The sequence below is a fragment of the Tyto alba genome, unplaced genomic scaffold (genome assembly GCF_018691265.1).
Source record: "Tyto alba isolate M040663 unplaced genomic scaffold, T.alba_DEE_v4.0 Super-Scaffold_3, whole genome shotgun sequence".
In the NCBI taxonomy this organism is placed as follows: Eukaryota; Metazoa; Chordata; class Aves; order Strigiformes; family Tytonidae; genus Tyto; species Tyto alba.
The window spans coordinates 15,079,453-15,105,000 of NW_024881304.1; the positions used below are offsets into that span (position 1 = coordinate 15,079,453).

Genomic DNA, 25,548 nt, shown 5'->3' on the forward strand with positions numbered 1-25,548 from the left:
TGCTCATAAGGCACTGCCAAACAATCTCCTTACGTACAGCACGTTTCCAAATAAAGTTAAATTACTTCTAAAATATCAGCAATCCATGCAGCTTCTTATTCATATGAAATTACTTAAGCTTTAATTCAGCAAGGTACTTAAGCACATTCCTAATTTTACAGGCGTGAGACGTACCAATGACCTTAATAAGACTAGTCATGCACTTACATTTAGGCACATGCTTAAGCATCTTGCAACGTTAAAAGCCACAATGAGGAACAGTTCCACACGAATTAAAGACTGTTTTACACCTGCATAGTCACACTACCATTTTAAGTTTGCTATATCCCAGGTTTGGCTGCACCGCTTGTCAGATAAACCTTAAAGTATGAAGATCGATGGAGGAGGAATAGTCTCTTACAACTTGAATAACATCAATCATTTGAAATAGACTTTTAATTTATATCTGATGCCTACTGAACGTCTTTCACAGTGTATACATGTGACGGATAATAGCTTTAAAGCATTCCTTTGCCGAGTTTCCCTAAACAGCACTCCTGAATGTTTAACTTTATAGCTTATGAGTAAGCATAAACAAATATAAGAGAAGAGTACACACCTACAAAAACAACTGGGAATAAACATACCACTGCTGAATTTTCACATGAGATGCAAGGCTAAAAAACAAAGCAGCAAACATATTTCAGAAGTTACATCTCTTCAAAGAGCCCACATAAACTAAACGATTACTGCATGATCTTGATTTACCAGAAGTAAAAGCAGCTATTGTCAAAAAAACAAAAACAAAAAAAACAAAGCCAAGCAAAACAACAACAAAAAACCCCAAACAAAACAGAAACAGACAGACATCCATAGCCTAAAGAGGACTTCTGGATTTGGATGTGCACATAATCCAGGTGATTACATGTCTAATGACCCAGCTTCTGCTTGTACATGCTTGTGTCTGCACACACAACTGCAGAGCTCTGGGTGCCAATGTCAAGGTGCTCTGAGGACTCAGACTTATGCAGTTATTTATCAAAGACCTTAGAAACAAAATAAAACAAAACCAAGACAAAGAAAAAAACAATAATCTCAGCAAGTGCAACAAAGTGGTAGTTTCCCCTTACCCTTCAACAGTTAGAGAAAATTTAAGGCTTGTTGATGTCAATAAGTAGTTATAACAAAGACATTAGTAACAGTGAGGATAGAGAATGCTGCGTGAATGTTCTCAGCATGGTTCATTGACAAGGGATCTAAAAATTGAATTATTAAGGAAAAAAATCATTGATTCTAAAATCCAGGCAAGGTAGCCAGCCTATGTTAAAACTTATTTAATTTTTCCAATGCTGCTTCATTCCTAAGCTCTCAGAGCCCCAGCTTTTCCACTGAAAAGCAAAAGACATTTTACGCACAATTTTCCCTCTACTAGAAAGAGGTATATTGTGCCCTTCAGTGAACATAAAATTGATATTATCATCTCTTAGTTTATATCTCACTACTTAACCTTCAGATTAAAAGTTATTAGATTTGAATGACTAAAAAGACATCATGTCACCTTCCCTTCAATGTTGGGAGATGGGAGAACTTGGGGGAAAAGTCTGAACGATAAAAACACAAAGTTGCCAGGAGCGTAAAGTTGTTTTTTCACATTCTCTGATGAAACAGCGTAAGCTCTACAAATACAGTGATCTTTTCACCATGTTGTAATCATCAATTATCAGTGCATTACAATACAAAATCAGACACAATCCAATAGCCTGAGTAGGGTTTAAGCTATACTTAAAAATGGCTGTTTCAATAGCAACAGCAGCTTAATAATTAGGCTTTATGTCTCTTCGGACAAAATGACTCAACACAGACGCTCCCTCAAAGTCTAACAAACAAATTTGGTCTAACCCAGTTATGTCAATATGAAACAAAGACTTTATCTTGGATCTAGTTTAGCAGTTTTGTTCTAAAGAGATAAGTCCACATCATGATCAATGGGACCATAAAACTCCTGATGCAGTTTGCAACCTCTCCCCATGGGTTTTCGAAACATGATGAAACTCAACAAACTATTAAACAAAAGGGGGGAAGAAAAAAAAAAAAAGCATTACTTTAATTTACACTGTGATACATTCAGAATTCTTTCTAGTCAAATCTTCTTTTTGATCTGCCCAATTAAATCAGCCTCTCAACAATACACCAAATCCCCCATTTCTTGTACATTTTCCTCGTCTTTGGACATGAAGAAAATCTGAAGAAACCACATATTCCCTCTGGAGTTCACTTCCCTCAATCTAACACTTCACATTTCTCAACTGTGGCATCTTCACATCGACACCACAAACACCCCAACTGCAGTCAGTGAGACTGACTATGAAGAAATCATTGACTTGAGCACAGACACCAGAACATAGTCCAAATTTCTTAAGTCTATCAAATGTCCATTTTATCTCCTAAACATGAACAAAATTGCATTTTTCATTAGTACACTGAAGCCGAGAATTCAGTCTCAATAGATGTTCAGTGGAAGAAAACTGTAAAAAGTACAAAACAGGATGCAATGAAATATAAATATAACAGCATCATTTGTTTTCAAGGAAAAAAACCCTTCTCTCCTTACTTTGTGGGCACATGGCAAAACTAGTATTATTTATCTAAACTCTTGAGAAAGCTTGAAGTGACACTTCATAATTACAGTATAGTTCAGCTCAGAGACAAAGTGAAGAAAAGAAACTTCCCTACAATTTATATAAACTTCCTCCTTGTTCCTCCACGTACCAGTTGCATTTGTATTGCTATTCCACTTTGTCATAAACACAGTCACCTTGTAACCCTTTTTATCAAGCAATCTACGCACTACCTAAAAGTACACTACACTCCATCAGACAAGCTATAGGTTTACATTATACAAACATTCCCATTCTGCCTGCTCAGCGCAGGTTGTCAATAAATGCAAGCAATTGCAAAACACCAATGTGTGTTTTTTTCCTTAAGAGAACACTGATACGAGCCTGCCAGTTCTGCAAAATAAACTCTTTGCAATCTCTGCAGCTAATCTGTCAACAAATTACTATTGAAGTCATACCTCCTAAAAGTTCAAAAGCATTCTGTATTAGACAAAAGTACTGAGTTTTATACTCGTGGGGCAGTACTTGAAGTTACGGTATCAAAGTGGATCCTGCTATTGATGTGGAGAGGTTTGTATTTCTGTCACCATGCAATACAGCATTTGGTGTCTTGCTGCTATATATCGAAATTCAACTTTGTATTCATTCGCTTTGTTCAGTTCATATTCTTGTTTCTCTGCTAATAATGCGAAGAACACTTTAATGAGTGGTCCTGAGGATAAAAATAAAACACAATAAATAATATTTATTTTATAAGCTAAGAAAAAAAAAAAAAAAAAACAACTGACTAGGACTGAAGCATCAAACCTTCTATTTTAGAAGACGTCAGAAACCACTGAAGCAACTAAAGCTGTGATCATGTACATTAAAAGACAGTTTGTCCCCATGAGTCTTTATTTATTACTCTTTGGTAGGCAGGAGTCACCCCATCATTACATACTTTCTGTCCAAGCTTCTCTCGCCCAGCCTGACTTTCAGCTTGTGGGTCACTCCGACACCCATTCTGCACCTCCCAGATGTTTTCTGTGATGTCTCAGAGGCAACAGATGTTGCCAAACTCTGCCTGGTACCCTGCTCCCAGGGTTTCTGCCCCATCCCTTGGTCCTGCCTCTGCGGGGAACCTTGGAGCAAGCTCCTGAGCCCCACTGCTCATCTCTTTAGGAAGCCCAATGACCCAGGTCACCTTCACGCCTACTCCAGCTTTTACAGGCAGGTCAGCAAAACTCTGCCCATTCCACCTCGTCCCACCAGTCATTCCTGCGAGATGCCAACCACCGGCACCTGCGGAGTCAGCAGCAGCGGGAAGGCAACCTCTCCCACCTTCAGCAGGTGCCAAAATACCACGGGAAAGGGTTTTCCTTCCCTTTCAGTCTGGTTCTGGGCGCAATTTCTCCTATACGTATCTCCATTTTTATCCAGCTCTTCCACAGATGTACTATCCCTGAAGAGTCACTTGTACTGCTTTGGCTTTCTTAATTCACAGTTACAAATATAAACATCAGTTGGAGATATTTTGTGTTTGTTATACACAGAAGAAGTCATCCCCACATTTTCTATTCTCATTTTAACAGTACATTTTACAAGATTACTAATGCTACAATAATCTAGCATCACATCACTCTGTCTCCCTGCATGGCAGAATCACCCTAACATGACATGAGAAGCGTAAAACTTGTTCCACGCACCCTCCCTGCACTTACTACAAGACTGCTCACACCGTACACTGTTCCTTCAAACGTACGAACATCTGCGGTGCTCCATATTTTTTCACAGTAAAATATTTACGAGTTTGTAAACCCATTAAAACTTCCTAAAAAGTGAAGCATTTCTGTCTTCCTCTCTCATACTAGTCCTTATAAATTCATAAATTTCGCCAAAAAATGTGAACCAAAATTCAGCACAGATGCTTCAGACAAGCCATTGTATGTCCAGGTTTCACCGCTCAGCCACGCTCATCACGGGAATATGCAACTAACCACAACAGCAAAGCTCAAACTACCCGCCACTGATTTTTTTTTTTTTTCAGACAAAACAAGTGCCAGGTGGCAAAATGAAAAGATCTGAATGAAATGCTCTTAAGAAATAGCTGTTTAATTCAGAACTCGTTCATTTGTATTGAAGAAGCGTTTTGTAGAACGCATTCTGTTAAGTGACCTGAGAGCATATGTTGTATACAGAGAAACATCTAAACATTATGCTCCATGTTGTATGTGTATCTGTAAATGCTTGCATTAGCTGTCTGAAAACAACGGGTTTTTCTTCTTTTCAGCATTTAAAAATATTTTCCAAACACAAAGATTGATATTTTTATGCTAGCTCTGATTACCCTCTTGTTGTTATCGGGCCTTTCTTTTTTTTTTTTTTTTTTTTAATAACTGTTTTAAACTTCGCAATCAACTTGCTTTTTAAAAGAGAAACTCCATGGAGAAGTTAGTCATCAAAACCAATTAACAGCAAAATTCAAACACAGAACATAAAGGTCTTTTAAGAACCTGGAGAAAAGCAAGCTCCCCGACAACGTTTATGGTACTGGCAGAGGATAAATAAACTATAAGCTAAAATCTGAGCTGTGTGAAAGCAATCCCGAGCCTGGCAATCCTGCCCCCAGCTCCCACGGGGGCTGGCAGCACTCGTAGTTGTGCCGGGCACTGTCTGCGGGAGGGCTGGAGGACCCACGCAGGAGTGAATTGGTGCTGCTCCCTAGTTGACCGAATGGGCGGCTGTCGAATGACACAACCCATCACGCGCGAGATTACGACGTTATCTAAGGCGGCGTGAGCCCTCCGGACGGCTACGGAGAAGCCCTGGCACGGGGCAGCGAGGGTCAGTAACTGGTGGTGGGAGCGGAGGAGCAGAGGTCTGAGCAATTCTGGACTGTGGTGTGCACGTGTTTGCCTGACCCCCCCCCCCCCCCCTCCTCTGCTTCCCTCTGCACAAAGCAGCGTTAGAAAATTCCACAGCGCTCCTATGGAAAACGCAGCGTAATTAACTCATTTTGATACGAAGCCTTTTTAAGACGAGACCTTTGTGTTGAACATATTTTACTGTTCCACTCCTCTTCTACTGTCCTATATTAATCAAAGCTGTAACCCCTGTTGTCTTTGCACTGCGAATCAGAATGTGCCCCTGGCGAAGAATGAGGGAAAAGTCAACAGGAATTAAGTTTCAGTGCAACTGTTTACTCAACTGTGGCCTGCAGTTATTGAAATTTTATCCGTGGTTTTGTGTGACTACTGCAGTAATGAATTCAGCATGGCTGTGATTTTCTCACTGATGGTATTCTCACTTCAAGTAAAAACCTGTAGGATGAAAACGATTGAAACAACCGAAGTCTATGCATTTAGTAACATCCATTTTTCTGACTTGTTTAATTATGGCAGCTTTCTGTCTCAGGCTGGCAAATGGGGGCCCCTGCTCCTCCACAAGCCTTTGGTTTGCTTTGTTTTTGAGTGCAGGTTTTTTCTTCTCCACAACAACCTGCTAAAAAGATCACTGTACACTTAGGGGAGTCTTAACCAGCTGCCAATCGCTTACTTAAAAGGTTTTAAGAATGCTTATTGCATTAGAGAAAGTGCGGGCTAGGCATGCATGTATTCACCATGGCTCTGCTGCAGCCTTTGTTCCCAAACACATTAACGATACATGCCCAGCACTTTGGTGTAAAATTTCCTCGGAAGGTTTCAAAATTTTATCAGGGAAAAGAAAAAGACAAAACGTATTATGAAGATAATTTACATTGGTGAACTTGGTCACTTCCCAGAAAATACACTAATTAAAATACAAAGGCAAAACGCACCATTTGGTTCAGATTCTTCTGCATTGAGGAGTACTGACACGGGATGTATTTATTTATTTATTCTGACGTTTTGCCACAGCAGATACCTCTGCAGCCTTTCTCACTAATAGAAAACATTCTGTTGATAGAGGTTGCTAGGTTATATTAAAATTTGCTGCAAAAACAAAACTTAGCGTTAGTGTATTTTCCACCCAGTGACATATTTTGGAAGCCAGTTATTTGTATACAGCGGTTCACCCAAACGCTGCCACCAGACTCAACACATTCAGGCAACGGAAGCAAGCCCTGATCTTTGGGTATTTCCAGGGAATGATTAAAAAGGAGCCCCGGAAGAAAAGTCCAACGTTTCCCTTGACATTAGCGGCTGCAATCCCCTACGGACTAAAATGTACAGAATGTCATAGGCAAGTCCTAGAAGCATCCTCTGACTGGCAAATATGAAGGGTTTGGGCGGGGGGAGTTAAATGCTTCATGCTTTTTCTGTAAGTAGGAAACTTGCAAGATGTCTTACAGTACCTGCTGTTGCTGAAGATGTGCTAAATCTGCAGCCCCAATTTCAACTGAAGGTGTCTCGCCGTTTGATCTCACTTCCCGCAGGCTGCACTCTAGTAAATGGTTGCCACCGCTCGCTCCATTCTGAATGGCTGAACCGTTACTTTTTGTCTCAGTCCCAGATTCTTGCATCATGACTCAAAAACCTGAAATAATTTAGGGGAGGGGAGAAAAAAAAAAAAAAAAAAAAAAAAAAGCAGCTGTTAAAACAGTTGCTGTATGTAAGGAGACATGCCCTGTTTTAAATCCTGCCAAAACTGTAAACATTTGTCATTTCCCTTCATACGATTTATCTTTCATTAATGGTTCATGCTACTAGTTTATGTTTATTTATCTGTTAGTACTGCTGTAATTTTAGTAAGTTAGTTCTGTTCTAAATATAGTATTATTTGCTCAACATCTTTTTTCCCTTAGAGAAAAAAAAAAAATATTTTTGAACGAACACACAGAATCCATAACTAAATTTCTCTAGTTGCATCTGGATGCTTTCCTTTGAAAGGGATGAGTCATTCTTTGCAACATATGATGGACAATATCAAAATCTTGATAGACACTACGTAGGGGCAGGTAGGCGAAGCAGAGCATTCACTGTTTCGGTGTCCATTCACCCCATGATATTGCCAAATTAGCACCTTTTATTACTCTGAAGCAATTTAGGCTGCGTCTGGGATGTGCTGGACACCATTAGTTTTTGTCTGGGGCAAAGTGCTTCAACTGCTCACAGAATTAGTCTTTCTGGCAAATTTCTTGGCTCTGGATTTTTGGATGCACTACAGCATTACAGTGAAGAGCCTCCTGCGTTAGCTGGCTAAACATCATCTCAGTAGCCACAGCTCCTCACAGCCAGCCCTCTCGACCCTCGGCAGATGCCTGTCCCGGGGTGCTTGACAGCGCTGCCCTCCCCAATAACAGCAGTGGGTCACACACCGGCCCCACAGCGAGGATGAGCACGATGATGATGCCCTCTTGCTTACGCCGGAGCTCCTGGGATTCCTACATCTTTGGGAATTGACTGGCAGAAAAAGACCCCCCCCAAAACAAATCACACATACCAGTTTTCAGCAGCAAATTGCTACCTTTGAGACCTTTCGATGGGTCGTTTCATAGATATTTACACCTGCAAGGCCCTGAGTTCCAGGATTTAAATGTTATTAACCTGCTCTGCTTCCACCAGCCCATCCCTCCCTAACTCCGTGCTCCTCCTCTCACTCTTACCCAGGAAAAGGGAGCATGGTAAGCCAAACTGCACGCCCCGAGCACGCCGCCTGCCTCCACGCTAACTCACCACGTGCACGGGCGAGGCAAATGTCTCCGTGCAGCGCAGGTCAGCTTGGAAGTAAGATGCTTTATATTTAAGGGAGAACCTGTTTGAATTCAATAACTACCCTGATTCAGAAGGAAGATGAAAAATCCTCTCGCTTCCAACATGGAAGGGAAAATATCAATCAGAAAGGGAGAGAGAACTCAATGCATTTCAAGGGAAAAATACCAGGGGAAAACCCTTTCCCTGGGAACTCCACATGTGCGGAATTCAGAGCCCCTGGCCATTGAAGGTGTGGAACTGGCTGGAGGCAGCAATTCCTCCTGCCAGCGCCGGCTGCCCGGGTCTCTGCTGGTCCTAGGTGCCACTCAGCGTCAGACCCCGTGCGCAGAGATCCGCTCCAGCCCGACGCACCGAACACCAGACCTCTCACTCACTTGGCAGCTTCAGCCGTTCGTAACGATGATCCACAGGGCCGATAATCAAAACGTCATCCCCGAGGAGGAGCTGACTAACGAGGGCTTTGTCACCACCACGCTCCGGCGTTAGCACTGCTCGCTGGTTCACGTCCGAGGCGGGTGAACCGCTCATTAGCCGGACCCCGCTCCAATCGTGACGGGATCTATTCACGCTGACGGTCGCACAAGCACATGGACCGTGCTAGGACAGATTCAAATGTTCTGATTACATTTAAATAAATTTCAGCTGGTCTATGGAAACTTCTTTCAATCTGTTTTGTGAAATCTTCAAATTATGCAAGGGGACAAAAGGGCTTGGGGGGCTCATTATAAAGCTTCTGTCAACTCCCTTGTAAAAGCTCCAGAGATCTAAACAAACCTACAGCTTTCCCAATGCCACTAGCAAATGCTTTTGGGTTTTAACATGATCCTGCTCCGACACAGACTGAGCACGGTGTGTTTTTCATTTTCAGCACTATAAGAAAATCCCAGAAGCATGATAAGGTCTAAATAAGTGTTTACATCTAACAAGCAAGGCTGGATCACATTCCCGGCAGCGACTGCGTGGCACAGGTTGCTTCGGAAGAAGAGACAGGGGTGAGATTCTCCAGACAGCTCACAAGTTACTCAAAGGTATACCACGCAATTTTTACACGCTTCCAAAAAGAACACACCTCTCTTAACCAGAGATAAATCAAAAAGAAAGAACCGATGTAATTGTTTTCTGCTTCAATCTGAATTTGGGGTCAAGCCTCAACGGGTGAAAATGAAGCATTACATTAATTTACCTCAGCAGAAGATCTGGACAAGGATGACCACCCTGTAAGACCGGGTTAGCAGGTTAAACCCACTCATGTCTTTGACTGTTGTGATGCACGATAGCAAATGGTGGGTGGCATGTCACCACCACACCCGGCGGAGGAAGGACATACTAAGGAACTGGTGGAAGGTGCCTCCAGCAGACACCCCGGTGGAAAGAGATGCTAAAACCAATGTGCCGAAGCAGTAAAGAAGTACATTTCATTCTCCAACGCTTCTGATCCAACAAATTGACTGGAAGCGGGAACCTGGATAAACTACTAAGGAGGGTCAGAGAAAGCACCAGCCAAAGCTCCGAGATGTCTCTGACAGCAGCAAGAAAAATGTGCATCACTCAGGAGCAGATCTATCACTGCCTGATCACGATTTGTTGGCTGCCCTTCTGAGCGAAATATCTCTAGGACACAGAAAATAATTCACAACCAAACTGGTCAAGAAATTATTTATTGTCTCTAGGATTGCAAAATGCTCCTGGAAAGAAACAACAGTAGAAATTGCTACAGTTTTTCCAACCTATAGGACTGAGAAAAAGATGGATTGTTTACAGAATTTGGTCACAAAAAAGATCATAGTTCCTGAGAACCTTCTCCATGACAAATTTCCTGCTCTATTTTACCTTTCAAAGTACCCCCAGCCAGTTACCACCTGAGCTGCACGGGGCTGTCCCTGGCCCCTCCACTCGCTGTGCCCACCCCACACACCGTATCCAGCAGAATAGGCAGCAGCTACCAAGGAAATGGAGCTGGAAACAGAGTATGCAAAGAGAACATCAAAAGAGTAAGATGAAAAATGCGATGTTCGGACTCTCAAAAAATTATTTTAAAAGCAGAAGTGAACATCTTTGAGCAAATTTTGCTTTAAAAACACCTGTTCACAGGCAGTCAACTTCAATATAACTTCAACTGGACACGAATACAAAGAGAATCCACTTTCTAAAATTCCTCCAATAGAAAACAGGATTTTCAAGGAAGAAAAGATAAAACTGTTTATTTCTTCACTGTAGTCAAATGTGAGTTGACATAAATAATCACAGTTTAGTTTGATCATTAAATGTCATGTCATGAAAATCAACCTGTGAGAGCTTTCTGCAAGAATGTTTATTATTTGTCTTTTCGAGCACACCTAAATGAGCTGAGGTGATAGGACACTGAGGATGGCTGAGGTAACCATCTCTCCTCACAACGCAGAGGAGCGGGCCCTACAGAAGCCTATTTGTGAAGTCTGCCATTCAAAATTGTGAAAGAAAAAAAGCAAAGTACGGTTGACTTTATGCAACACGATTAGGTTCCGTGGGAGCTGAACTGAAACTTCAGGTCTAGTACCACAAACTGTGATTCTGGTCTGAATACAACCCAAAGCAACAAAAATAGTGCTGAAGAGGCTGTTATATGTAATGATTTATTATAGGAAATACAGTACTCCACAAAAGCTTCCATGACATGCAAGAGATCATCATCTGATTTAAGAAATTTAATGGCAAAAGAGCACGTTCTACAAAGCAGAACAACTTTCCTATCAATTCTGCAAAGGAAAAGATATTTTTACATCTTAAAATAGGTGGGTTCTTACCAGTGTAACCATCTTGTTTTTTATAAAAATACTGTGATATTTCATGTTAGGAGAAATACAGAAGGACTCTTAAGGTTATTAAAAGTGACACTAGATGTTTTTCCCATAAGAAGGGACCAAAGCTAAGCTGCCGTATGAACAACTGTTGTTCCGAAATCAAGGAGCACTTAATAAAAGAACTGTTCTTATATGACTTAATGTCAGCTTGGTTTAAAAAGCTCACAACGGCAACAATTTTCTGAAGATTCCCGTCCTAACCTGCACAAAACCTTTCCTAGATTTGATGCACAGCCAAATACAAAGCCAAAGCCATACAGTTTGGCCCATTTCCTTGGTGAGTATGTTATGTTCAAGGTAATGGAGTAAAATTTCAGTGAAGGTGAGTCAAAGCAAGGCAGTCTGTCAACAGGAGGACAACAGCTGATCATCTTCCAGATGACTTGGACAGAAGTAAGGGACAGCTAACTTCTTAAGGGCATGGTCAAAATTGAAAAAACATAGGTCGGATGTGAGCTTTGGCTGAATCAAAATGATCTTTCTGAGGACTCCAGTGTTGGTGTTTTGAACTAAAACGAATCTGAAAGAATCTTAATTTTGAAAACGTTCTGTGCTAATCCATTTAAAAAAAAAAAAAAAAAAAAAATAGTCTCTAACATCAGAAAGACCAGATGCCGCAGATACACGTCTCAGCTCCACTGGACTATTTAGATGAGCAAGGTTAAGCATGGAGATTAGTAGGCAGGAGGTGGGCGCTGAAGTGTGCAATCTCTGCAATTCTTCTACTAGTATAGTTCTAAAGACTAAGCAGCATTGTTTAATGTCAGCATGAGGGAGGATTTACTGACTGAAGCACCCGTCAGAATAAGGACCCACTGCAAGTCTGAAAGACTAAGGGACTGATATTCAGATGTATTTAGATGCCTTGCCATACACGGAGGCATCTGGCGAGACATTTTTAAGACTCCTGAATAAGCACCAATCTACATCTTTAAGCATCTCATCACCTTTAAAAAACTATCCCCAGGGTCTTCTGGGCCTTAAAATCTCTGCTTTAATATGCTTCCAGACTCAACCTGGACTACAGATTCAGAACACAGCCTGCATGTTTCAAAGTTATTTCCAAGGCCGATGATTTTATTTCTACTATTAGTACTTGGAGGTGTTTACAAATATATATATGCACATAAAGATCATTCAACATTTCTGTCCCCTGGGATCAGTGCTAGAGCAAAAATGTTGTCATAATACATATCCCTTCTTTGTCACATTTGTGAAAGATTTTACGCTAACAAAAAGTTCAGTCTTTATTCCAGGGCAGTTAATTAAGGTTGACCAAGTCAGGCAGAAGTAAATTAACTTGGCTGATCAATTATTTATATGAAGCAGAATAAGTGCCCTTAAAGAACTTGGCCCAGCCATGAAAGGACATGTAAATTAAACACAACACAAATTTATAAAATATACTTTTATAGTCAGAGTTAATGGTAAAATCAGTTTTAAGTAAGTGATCAGATCACAAGATCTAGTCCCAAATTCTCCAGCAGGCATACTATCCATGCACGCGTGGTTTGTAATTAAACATTTTACCTCTTTGTTGCAAGCAGTTCCCCAAGGCCAGCTCAGGACTAACTTTAGAGCACTTCTCTGTATAATTATAAAAAACACCCCAAACGACGTTGGGAAGCATTTCATGACAACTCAACGCTGCAAAGACAGGATTTCACCTCTTGAAAACGAAACACGCTCCTCAGCGTGACGGGCAAGACGGGACACAAAGCACGAGCAAAGATGCTTCTTACCCTCCGTGCAGGTACAAAAGCAATGCAGACGCAGCCTGTCATCGGCAGCAAGGACCACGACGGCCGTCCCAGGAGACCACCGCTCAACTCACAGGTGGTCTCTTTTAGTCCCAGTATCTTTGGAGCAAGTGCCCTGCGGAGGAAAGCGCCTCAGGCTCCACATCCCACCACCACTCCTGAATTTTTCCAGGGACATGCTTCGACAGTCCCCAGCCGATGCCGAAACACCCATCTCCTCTAGCTGACACCCCGTCCCTAGGTCGGCGAGGCGGCCGGCAGCGCCGTCCCGCCATCCATGAGTTCAGTAAAAGAAAAAGGATTCACTAGTGGAAATTAAAAGCCTTGTGTAAGGTAAGGCTTTGATCTACCGTGGGGGAAGGCGTACAGATGTTCAGCTGCTCATTTACTAAATTACACCATGTCACAATTAACTGTGAATCAGCCAGCTTCACATGAGCAGCTCGAGGGCTGCCACCATGCTAAGTACAGAAATAACGCCGGGGAGGGGAGTCCAAACTAGCCAGGTGGACCAGATGACTTCTCCCTGCCTGTGTTTGTGGTTAGCACGACTATTAGAAAGAGCCATCCCAACATATGGCATGATTTAACTAAATCAGATCACGCTGAACTCACCAGCCTTTCTCAACTTACAAACCCCTCCGCTCTCGTCATTGCAGATGGGTGAACACCCGTCATGCTTTTAGAGTTTTCAGTAGCCGTCATTTATCCTGCTGACAGGGTGTATTTTAGGTATAATTATGTACTAACTAACTATAGATCAACTGTCAGTACATTAGGGTACTTTTTGGATAAAACTTCATGCTTACCCCTTTGAAGGCCACTCGCCTACACACTACTCGTGGTTGCTGAATTGTGCAGGAGTATGAGAAAGGAGAAGGGGATTCAAAGAGCAATTAAGGATGATCTTTAAGAATCAACTGAAATAGTAAGGAATGGAGCAAGTCAGGCTCCGCTGTCCTGAAAAGCAATGCTGAGTCACGTCTGACAGCGGCGTTTGGAGGAGGAGGAGAGGCAAACCTGGAGCAAGGCAAGGGAGGAACACGCACGGGATGTGTGGAAAGAGGAAACAAAGAGACAGCGACGAGGTGAAATACTTTGATATTTCCTCAGCTTAAAGAGGTAATTCAGTGCATTAAAATGGATCCTTGAAATTTCAAAGGATGAAACTCGCACAACAAAGATTGTCGAGAGTGCTATTTTCTAGGATTAGAACAAAAACGTATTGGGATTTGCTATATGATCTTACTTTGCCGAGCCAGACTGTATACTTGCTGTTATGCAAGCACCATCTTCCAATAGCGAATTTTCATAATTATAACAGAAAGGCGTAAATTTTCTAATGCATGGCAGTTCAAAAAGTAATCAAGAGAATGAGCCTGAGGGCTATTTTAATGTATGCAAAGCTAGTGACCCACAGTAAATGGGAGGTAGGCTTCAATGAATGCAAAGTAATGCACACATACTAAAGACCTGGTCTGATGAGGGACGGCTAAAATTAACACCCAATTAATTTCCGAATTGACAAACAAATGAAACCCATAAATCTACTTTCTCATTAATTTTCTTGTGGTATAATTTAAAGCAGTAATATGAGGGCAAAAACTGAGCATTATCCATCATAAATATCAAAAAAGATAGCACTGTAACACCATAAATTATGCATATTACCTGTTGTTAAAAATGATTAATGTATTATCAACTTTATCGTGCACTGTGTATGTCTAGACGGATCTAAAATCTGAAATTTCATTTAGTGCTTGGGAAATAAAGGGTCCAGAAGCAATGGGGCTATCCGTGGCACACTTTGCCTCCTGCCACAGGCGCAGCCCCAGCGCTCTCACCTCGGCTTGTCCCAAGCCTTGGGCCGGCGGAGGTTGGGCGCATGGCAGAGGTGATGTGCCGAGCCTCCCCGGGGAAGGGAAACAAATCACGCTGCTCTCGGAGGATCCCCGCAAGCCGATCCACGGCCCCAGCACCTGGTTCACCTGGGGCTGCCCCCCCTCCCGGCCCTCCTGACGCTGGGGAAGAGCTACGTGGCGATGCAGGGCCATGGGGAGGGGAGAGAGGTAAAAAAGGAACAAGGAGGAGGAAAACGTGAAGCCGTAACTAAATTCAGTGAGTGAAAAGCCAGTGCTTTCCAAAAGTGCTTGAGCACATCGCCTTGGCCAAGGGGAGAAGGACGTGGGTTGCCTTACCTCTTCTCTGTGGGTCATGCCAGTGACAGGCTGAACTTCCACCAACCTGAACTTCTACCAGGGTTTATGTCCACTTGCCACCCTCAGGTCTCCTGAATAGCAGCTACTTCTGTCTAGATGCAGGCTGACACAACTTTTTATTTATTTAACTGTATACAATGACACAACCTCTTTGACTGTTTGCGTGCGTGGCTTGCACTGTCTGGGTTACTTCTTTGCAGCAGCAGCATGTATCGTTAGGGCTGCAGGAACCTGAAATCATTTGGAGGCAGCTCAGTGAAAGGCTGACTGATGCTCTGCAGGAGCTGAAATTTAAGACAGCTGTGGTGAGGAGAAGGGAAGGAGAGTCAGGAGCCTAATCCCGCTCATGCCACACTGACTTATTGTGAAATCATGGCCAAACAACTTAACTTCTTAGAGAAGCAGTCACTGCAGTTACCCCTAAGGAAATCTCTTCTGCTGAGGGTGTTGCTGACCACAAACAGTAAGAACAAGCAAATCCAAGAAAATGTAATTGAAACAGACGTTAAAAGGTTGTCATTTGCTCCGTTCAAAAGAGCTAGAGCTGGTCCTCCATGAAAAGCTAATGCACCAAAATGTGCCACGCTGTGAAGACAACAGATCTCACTCTTTTCCTTGAGGTAAGACCCAAAGGATTAGTCAGAGATGATGCACAACTCAACGTTCCCTGAATGAGCTTTTTGCATCCTCCCTTCATTTTACACATGCGCATGGAAGTTACTCCCAGTTTCACCTTGGATAAACAACCCCCTTTGCAAAGCCAGCTCTATCTCAATCTATGCCTCTCAGCTTGACAGCTATTAAAATCCATATTCAGCATGAATCTCATGCCATAGCTGCATAAAAGCTCTAGAGCTGGGCCACTTCCAAGCGACTGGCAAATATGATGTAATCATTTACATACCATCATCAGCAGAGTGAGGTTCCTTCCTCTCTCTTGGGGAGAGCTGTCTTTCAGCCATGAGTTTGACAGAAATCATCCTTACCATCACAGGGATCATCGTTTATTTGGAAGGAGAGGAATGGCGAGCGGCAAAAAAAAAAAAAAAAAACCCAAACCCAACGAGAGACCGCAGCTCGATGCACCGCACGACTCTGCAACGGCTGCCGTGCGGACGTGAGCACCATCCGCACTAGAGGAAAAACTTCCCCAGAAGGAAGGACACCGAACTGCGGCACGGCGGGGCGCGGAGCTGCCTCGCGGGGGGACCCACCTGCTCACCCCAGCCCCGGCGCAGCAGCGTGCGGGGCTCCCCGAGGTTTCGTGTCAAACAGGAACAGAAACTGCAGAGCTATTCTCACAGCCCGGGACTTATCTGTCTGTAGGAGCACTGCTCTGGAGCTTGCAACATAAACTCTTGCAATCCGTCTTTCAGAAAAACAAACCAAATAATTCAAACCAAATAAAAGTCCAAAGTTGCATTTAGTAAATAGTTAGTTTATGCTAGACAGCAGCAGCACTGCTACAATAGGATGGTAACAAACTTCGCAAGACCAAGAGCTGGCTGTAGATGAATTAGACTCCCACCCTCCACGCATATCTCCATTAAAGCATTTCTAAACTCTCTACCAGCCTCCAGAAGTCAAAAACCACCTCCAAGCCAGGTGCAACTTTGCAGTACTTCTGCACAATACAATTTTCACTTCACTGTTTTCACTCAGTTTAAGGCAGCGAAGGTTTGATTCATCGCAGTAACACGAGTCAATTAATGACCAGCTTGTCCACTTACACACTTCAGGTACCTCCTGCTTCCCCTCCAGCTCCGACACCGCTCTAGTAGCCAAAACGAACAGTACGTTTGGACCACTGGTGCGAGCTAGTGAATACAATAGATCATATTTTTATGCATATTCTGTTGCTTGCTTTTCCAAGGCATGAAAAGGACAATTATTTAATTTTATCCTTCAAAAGCTTCTTATAAATGCATATTCAAGCTATTTTAACAGATTAATTCACATATAAAGGAACAGACACCACCTTCGTACAAAAAGAGTTAACATTTCTTTCTCAAGGTCACTCTAAGAGGGTTTACTCCCTTTGTGTGTGAAGCCCTAACAATTTACTGTTAGTGCTAACAGGTCCTGCCTGGCATTTGAAATCCGAGCCCCATTCAAAAACAATAACAAACAATAATTTTGAAAAACAAAGATGGTGTGAGTTTTTCTTGCTCATTTGCAAAACAACCCAAAAGCAACAACTACCAGGATGGTGCTCTCTAATTAGGACTCGCAGAAACCAAAGAGCAAACAGCCAGCACACAGAAATCAGCAGATGTAAACGCAGTTTTCCAGTTATAAAAAGAAGAAAAGCAGCTCTGTCATCTCACTCGCAGGAGGAGGAGCGACAGAGTGCATTTTTAAATTTGGTATTTTCTCTCCATTCAAACGGCTCTGCTTCTAAAACAGAGATTTTCCTCAGCTCTCCTCAGAAATAAAGAGTGAAAGCTTTGCCTTTTCCAACTCCATCGAGGGCACATGCATCAATTAAAATCCAACATGAGAAAAGAAGGAAACCAACAAGCCCCTCCACCCAAATGCTGACACAGAATAGAAGGCTGTACTTTTGGGGTGATTACCTGGTTCATAGCCCTATATCTTTGTCCTAGACCTTCTAACTCCTTGTTTGCTCCATGCAGGATTTTCTAGCCATCAGCCGTCTACTGCTGTGCTAGTCGACTTGCAGGAGTGCTCTCTCCCTTCTGAAAAAAGCAAACAACTGGATAGATATCATTACACTAAGGAAATCTCTTGGAAAAACCAAACAACTTGCTAATCTTTCTAGCCCCTTCACCCAAGTTAAAGATAAGCAAAGCAAACCAAAGTGAGTTTCAGCCACATTCCAGGGACAAGCTCCCCTTTTTCTCCTTTATCAAAATCCCAGCATTTAAAGGTTTTTTTCCAGACCTTGCAGGATAAACTGCTGCTCACACCCGCAAACAAAGCAATATTTGTTTAATAACTGATTGCTGCCATGGGTACAGTAAACAAGGGGCCCAGCATTTGTGTTTATGAACAAACACATCATCTTGCAAGAGCAATTTAACATTAACCAGGTGGAATAATCAACAGATTTCATAGGTGACACTCGGGGCAGGACTAATGTAAACAGAGCAGGGAGGAGAAAGGGGCCACTCTTAGGGAATCAAGGTTGAGGCAAATGCATTACAGAGTAAACAGCTGGGAAGAACTCAAGACAAACAAATAGTCATTCTTCTGACATTTCGAGAAGCAGAAAGGTTGTACGTTACATACATCAGCTGCTGACCACCATGAAATCAGACCAGTTGGGGACCAGGCCTTCTTGTTTACACAGTGCCATGTTTGCTTATAAACAACAATTTGCTGTTACCAACCTCGCATTACTCATTGCATAAACGAGCAGATCAAGTGAAATCCTGTTAACTCTTCTGTGGATTGAGGGTTTTTTCCTCCCCTTCAACAACAACAAACAAAAAGCCTTTGCAGTCTTGCTGTGCAACCTCAAGACAACAGGCAGCAGGGGAAAATACATAGCTGTGCATCTGTTCCGATAAAGGGTAAAGGAAGGAGTTGAAAACACTTGAAAGTGTTTTACAAAACAAGATTTACCGGCCAAACCACTGATGTAAAAGATCTATTTGCATTAAAAAAAAAAAATAAAAATCACCAACTGCAAAAAGTAGGATGCAAAATCTTCATTCCTCTCCTAGAACAAATAAGCAAAATGACAGCTTTCTACACAATTTAATCTGCCCGGCATGACCATGTACATGTGTCATTTTATACACAAATATCCATGCCCGTGCCAGCTCCCTGCACGCAGCAACGTGCAAGGCTGAAGCAGCAAGGCAGAGCTCAGCCCTCTTCCTCCTTTCTCTCTCCTATCCTCAACCCTCTTGCTTCTGCCTCCCATCGCCATTCTCCAATCTCTGCAGATCTCCCCAGCTCCTCTTCATTAACCCAACGGGGGCCAGAAGCCCCTCTGAGGTCATCTCACAACAGAAACCTCTGGCCCCCAACTGCTCCCCACCCGACGTCCATGCCCCGAGGCACTGTGACATTAGTCCTCAAGGTGTTGGAAGATGCCAAAGTCCCTTGGGTTTGCCACCTTCCAGAAAGCCTTTCCTTTCCCATCTCTCATCCCTGTAATGCTCAAGAAGCTGCTCATCACAACGCTCTTCCAGGGAGGTCTTCTGTAACTTCTCTATCCCGAGCGTGGATTTCAGGAAACATCTCAAATACAGGGAGAGAAGATGGATGGTCCTATTGGTAGGGGTTAATCCAGAGCTCCGGGTTACATTCCTGCCCTGACACAATCCCCACGTCTGACCTCCAGAAGGCTCTTCATCCCTGTCCTAGAAGCCCTTTAAGACATTGTACTAGTTGGATGGGGGGTAGAGGATGTAGTTGTGGTCTATACCACGGGTCCTTTTTACTCCCAGCTGCACCGTGGCCCCTACCTGCTTCACTGCTACCTTCTGACGAGCACCAGCACCACCACCAAACACGGAGTAAAATCATCCCAGTTTCAAACATATGAAGCATCCAAGGTCACAGCTGGCCCTGGCACTAATCTCCCCTCCCTTACCATTTCATGTGCAAACAGCGTGGTGGCTAGAAGCCTCCCCCATCATCATTTTTTCACAAGTTTTAGAATATTTGGTATTTTTTCCTCACAGCACAATCCTGCACATCCACGGCTGGCCAAAAACCTCCGTTTTCTTTTTCAGAAAATATTTAGCCTTTTGTTGTAAGGAAAAAAAAAAAAAAAAAAAAAAAAAAAAAAGGTTCAAAACCATGAAATCAGTACAACCTACTAATAAGACAGGTATTTAAATAAAACCCAAATGCAGTATTGTTCAGGCAACCGCGTATTTTTTAATACATCAGGTTGACAGCATAATAGCGGGCAGGATGAAAGGTGCGACTCGAGGACGGGGTTGGCGTCCGCACACCAGGAAAACAGAAGTGCTGCCCCATTTCCTGTGCTTCAGCAGAGTATTTCTTATGTCTGGGGCTGCTGGGGACTTAACTCTGAATTAATGATTACACACAATACCCTCCTTTCTCCCCTCCCTGCAGGACAGCGAGGGCCAGCCTCACCGAACGACTGTGAGCAGGCAGGCACAGGTCACGGGGGATTTAGATATTTCACAGCGGCTTCAAAAATTTAGACACCGCAACCTGAAGGCTTCTGAAAACATCAAGCTTCACATAAAAGTCCTGATATTTCCCTACTTGAGACAACTGCTCTCACCTCAGCCGCGCTGCCTGTTCCACTCTCCTTTTCCAGCACGTAAAATCACAGTTTATTCAGTACAAAGTAACTACGGTATGATAAAAACTATAAGCATATCATTCAAATGCTTTATTGGTCAAATAGATGGATGCTTTTATTAGTCCAACCTTTTTTGTAATGGAGTGCCACTGATGACCCAGTGTTAGCCTCATTCCCTGCTATTAATCACACTTCTAAGAGCTCATTTTGCTTTAAAATCTTAAGAAATTGCTATAATTTAAAGACATGGTGTCTACATAATGGGAAATGCTTCACAGATTGTATCATTCTATATAACACAGAATTTTTATGGCAATGCTGACCACGATACCAGGGTATTACAAAACTTGAATAAAATATTTTATGAAGAAAATCTAAATGTAAACTTACTTTTGCATTTGTGGTTTGCCACATCCATAATGTTTTAATCACAGCCTTTTGGGAGTTGCAGTTTTCAACTGCATGTGGCTTACATAGATTAACACTACAAAAACACTCCCTGAACAAATATAAACAGAACAAAACAAAATTAAATGAAAATTAAATAAAATAAATGGACAGACCGTGAGAGAAAGACTGTTCAAGCTGTATTTTAACTGTTTTAATGCAATTTTTAAAAATTTCAATGACTGTATTATCTCTTTCTTTCCTGCACAGGAAAAACAGATGATGTTTACTGTGAAAAATTTCTATGGCAAAGTGGAAGCATCTTGTGAATTTACCTACACCGAGAATTAAATTAATATAATGATGGTCTTAACCCGTATTATTAAAATGTACTTCACAAAATGTTTTGACAATGTTGACTGCTGCAAGAGGGAAAACACATTTAAGACAATTTCAGCCAAATGCAAAAGCAGAAGCCTTCCATTTTTCAAATGTAAAGTAAAAAGCATCTTTAAACATCTTCTTATGAAAGAAAATGCAGTGCAATTATGTTATATGGCACACACAAAAGCATGTTCTTCTCCTCAGTTCTCTAACAAGATATTAGTACCTCCTGGCCTTAGGAATACTATGTGTAAATCACATCATATTCAGAGTGTCTGAATTAATTATAATAGGAGCTGGAGAGAAATGTTAACTTTCCAGGTTGTTGCTAAGGATTAGCCCTTGTTTACAATTCTGTATTTATAGAACAAGAAAAATTTGTCAAATGAAGGGCAAAGAGGAAAGCAACAACACAAATTTAGCTTTGATTTCAAAACAAATCAGATCTTGCAACCATTCCCTGAGAAGAAAAACCACAGTTTTTAATGTGAAGATGCAAATGAGTCTCAGAATATAAAAATGTTTTATAATTCTGTGCATTCAACACTACTAGATGTTATTTAAAGAATTTATGTTAACATTTCTCATCCTCACACAGCAAGTCCAAGATGCTGCAAACAGCATCTATTTAAAATGGATCGTGTTTCTATGGGGCACTGGGTAGCTGAGGAGGCTGAAGCTGAAGGCAGAAGAACATTTGGCCCCCAGGCACCAGATCTGTAAGGGTTCACGGACTCCTCCAAAAGGCCTCAAGGCAGCATGCTAGGAGGAACAAACTCCTTGCCTTCAAATGGTTTACCACTGGCTACACGGAGGTCTGCATCTCCATCCAGAGGGCAAGTCATGAGTCTCAAAACCTTTGGCAGAGACAAGTTGGCTTCCCCAAATGCAGTGAGCCTGCGATGTCAACAAGCCATCTTTTAAGAAGGGCACTTGCGAGTCCAAAAAAGGCCCACCCTGCAAAATATGGTATTCCTAGAGAGCAATGCAAGGATGGATGGCTCGAAGCTCAAAGTCCATGGGAAGGGTCCCAATGAGCAGAGTGCCAAAGCTCTGCAGGGACTCGCAGGTCTCGGTCGACATGGCAAAACTGCTTGGGGAAGTTTATACTGCTCACTCTTCTGAGGATAAAGCAAGCACTTCGGCCTCCAGCACTTTCATTTCTTTTCGCAAACAAAGGCACACCCACCACAATTAAGCTGCAAACCCATTTTCATTAGGACTCCTTGTTTTCACACACTTAAAGCCTTCTAAGATCTGCAGTCCCTCTCATGCTCCCATCAGTGTGTGCTTGTGTGTGGAAAACTAAGCAAGGGCTCTTTAGTGGTTTCAGTTTATGGAGAAGCAAATGGAAAAATGCTTTTTTTCCCATTAAAAAAAATAAAAATGTAACCACCAACTTCTGAGCAGGGTGACTTGCAAAAATGCTGAGCACCCACAACTGAGAGCATCTAACCCCCCTCAAGAATCAGGCCCATAACACAATAAGAAAAATGCACTTAGCTAAGCTTTTGTGGAAACATATACAGTCTCCTTGCCTTGCCCTGTCCAAGGGCTATGGCTATCAGATTACAGCTAGGACAGCATGATGCAGAAGAGAAACCATCCATGTGCCTAGGAACACTGGTGCATAAGCTAACACACACACACACACGCTATGAAAGTACCCAACATACCGGTTTAGCATCAGCTAGAACAGAATAAGTGGGACAGAAGAGTTGCTTTCCTCCCCAGTTTTGTCTTGATGTTTTCCTTCCCCGGAATGGCTCCAGTCTGGGTCCAGAGCAAGGATCCCACCCCACCACATTTCTGTGCAGGAGATGTGTACGTACTGCACATGTTCCTCAACAGCCACATGCTCAACAGTGACACACATGGATCCCAAGCACCCAAAAATACAGTTGGTCCTCACCACACTGGCCCAATAGAGGGGGAAAAAAAAAAACTGTGAATTTTTTCCACCTCAAAATTTCATCCTGTGCCTGAGAAAACTCCCTAAAAAAGCTCTGTCGAAACCGATTTGTTTCTACTCACCAAAAAAAGCACATATGCCTACTTTTGAGTCAGGATGCAGGAAGCCAAGCTCTTAATCCCTCTTCTGCATTCACCCATGGCTGAAGAGCAATGCCCATCTGTAAGCCACCATCAGAGATGGCTGAGAAAGTGAGAGGCAACAGCAGAGAGGAGCAACCGGTCACCAAACAAGCCTCTCCAGCTTGCTTCGGCCAACAACGACAGGCAATCGTGAGTGCTCCTGTGGTTGCCCATGCCTTTTGCGTGCACGATGCCAACACAACGGAGAGCCTCCCAAGAAACAGCTCTGTGGCCCCCTGACCACCCCAAAACAAGCTCTCCGGCCCTGGACTGGAAGAGTGATCAGTGCCAAGCTCGGCAGAGGCTGCTCCGTGCTTTGGGAAATGGCCTTTCTGGTGCCGGATCCCCAGCAGCACGCGGGGGCCGCTGCCAACCAGCGATGTGTGTTTAATGTTCAAAATCTGCGCTGGAGACGGTATTCGAACATCTCCAGCCACGTGCAGGTGCATGGTCACACGGATGTGCTAGCTCCTGAACACTGTAGAGCTAAGGCATGTGGCTTCCTGCTCCGAGGGCTTGTGAAAGAGAGGATACACTTTATTTACAATCTATTCAAGACAAGACCATTCAATGTCAGGATGTGCCGTAAGAGGGTAATTTGCACCCTAAACCGGATTGTACGATACCGCAGTCACAGCCCATATGATCTCTTCCTTTGGATTAAAACTGTTTGCCCAAGTCAAAGCAGAACAAGGAGAGTAACAAAACATACAGTGTATTTTGTTCTACACTGCAGTCACATATTTCAACTGCCTCAGCCGAATTCTTGGAGTAAACACAGCTTTAAAAGAAAATATCTAGAATAAAGAGCTTCTGGAAAGTTCCTACTGATTATGCATGCAAGAATTCTGCTACTGCTTCCTCCCATCATCTGAAAAATAAACCAAACACCCAACTTCCACAACTATCTACAAAAGTGCTATTTTTCTGAAACATGTTACAATACTATCTGAGGTCTGCAAGTTGCAATGAATGCATCTTGTTTTGTAAAATACACAGAGGAGCTCAATTAAATGAACAACTGTAAAGGAAATAGAGCTGATAAAGGAATTAATGCTCCGTGTGCCAGATCATAACATAACATCTAGGATAACAAAACCACGTCAAACACGCAACCGCTGAAGACTTAAAAAAACGAAGTAAAAAAGTTAAATCCTGAAGTATTTTAAGCACGCAAATTAAGATGTGCAAAACTTATTTTACAGAATAGAGAAGGGAGCATGGGCAGCAGCAAAGGGATCGCTTGTAGATGTTGCTTCAAGACTTTACTAAATACACAGAAAGACGGAATGCTTCACAAACGATCACCTGCTCCGCTCCTTTCTCACTGCCCAACCCGTATTTTCCCAAAGACGAAGCTAGCCCCGTTCCCCATCCGCCACGGCACGGCTGAAATTATTTCACAAGTCTGAGTTTGCATCGCGGTCTTTCTTTTCTCCTCTCCTTGCCGCTTGCCTGTGCCTCTCGGGCTGCCCACACGCTGGAAGGGAGCCGCCAGCCCCAGTGCCTGCTCAGGCTGTCTGCACACACGACACCGGCGGGAGCACAGATTAGAGCTCAGCCGGAAGGGAGACATTTAGGGTTCTGCAAAACCTCGCACATCGGCTTTTCTCCTTTCGCAGTTGGCGTGTGAACTTGTAACTCGGAAATTGCAAGTTCCCACCAATTTTTTGGCAACCTGAACGTAATTTTTAGGAAAACATAGTATGCGGCTTTTGGCACACGGAACGACGTGCTAAGACTTTTCAGACAAAATATGCAAAGGTGATGGTCTCACAAGCCTTTAAGGGCTTGCTGGATGAAACACGGGTTTGGAAGACAAGGGTACAAAATTCTGACTCCAACACGCAGTAATAAAAATCTGTGTTCAAGCAGCTCCACAGACACTCACAAAATGGGCATAATATCTGCTTATGGATCAGCTAAGGCAATGTGATGTACCCACAGTTATACACCATACAGCAAACTGGGCATCTAGAGATAGCTAAAACAGTCCTCGTATACTTTTGACTTAAAAGGCAAGACTATAAGCACTATTTGGCAGCCTTGAACACCAGTATACTCGGGGGAGAGGAGGGAGGAAAATACTTTAAATTGCAGAGATGCTAATCTCCCACTTTTGATGTCTCCAACTATTAGTCAAGTTGCTCTGGCAAAACATCTGGCCTGAGCCACGGGCCTTGCAAGCAGCGGGAGAAGCTCTTGGTCAGGCTGCAACCTCATGGTGTCAACGCAAGGAACACCCGTGCCTCCTCCGGTCATGGACCGCGTGTCGGTTGGGTACACCTCCTTGTATTCCCTTGCCCACACAGGCAAAGGCTACTGGCATCCCTTCCTC

At 42.9% G+C, this 25,548-nt stretch overlaps 1 protein-coding gene across 9 annotated transcripts in view; it reads right to left on the reverse strand.

The window, feature by feature from the left end:
• FOXP1 (forkhead box P1) overlaps nt 1-25,548 on the reverse strand; it is a 390,943-nt gene that overhangs the window by 161,702 nt on the left and 203,693 nt on the right. For all 9 annotated transcript variants that reach the window (XM_042799335.1, XM_042799341.1, XM_042799336.1 and 6 more), the window contains one exon: nt 6,910-7,091. In XM_042799335.1, coding sequence (XP_042655269.1) covers nt 6,910-7,080 — 171 coding nt within the window. In that variant the 5' untranslated portion in view covers nt 7,081-7,091. The remainder of the gene's footprint in view (nt 1-6,909; nt 7,092-25,548) is intronic.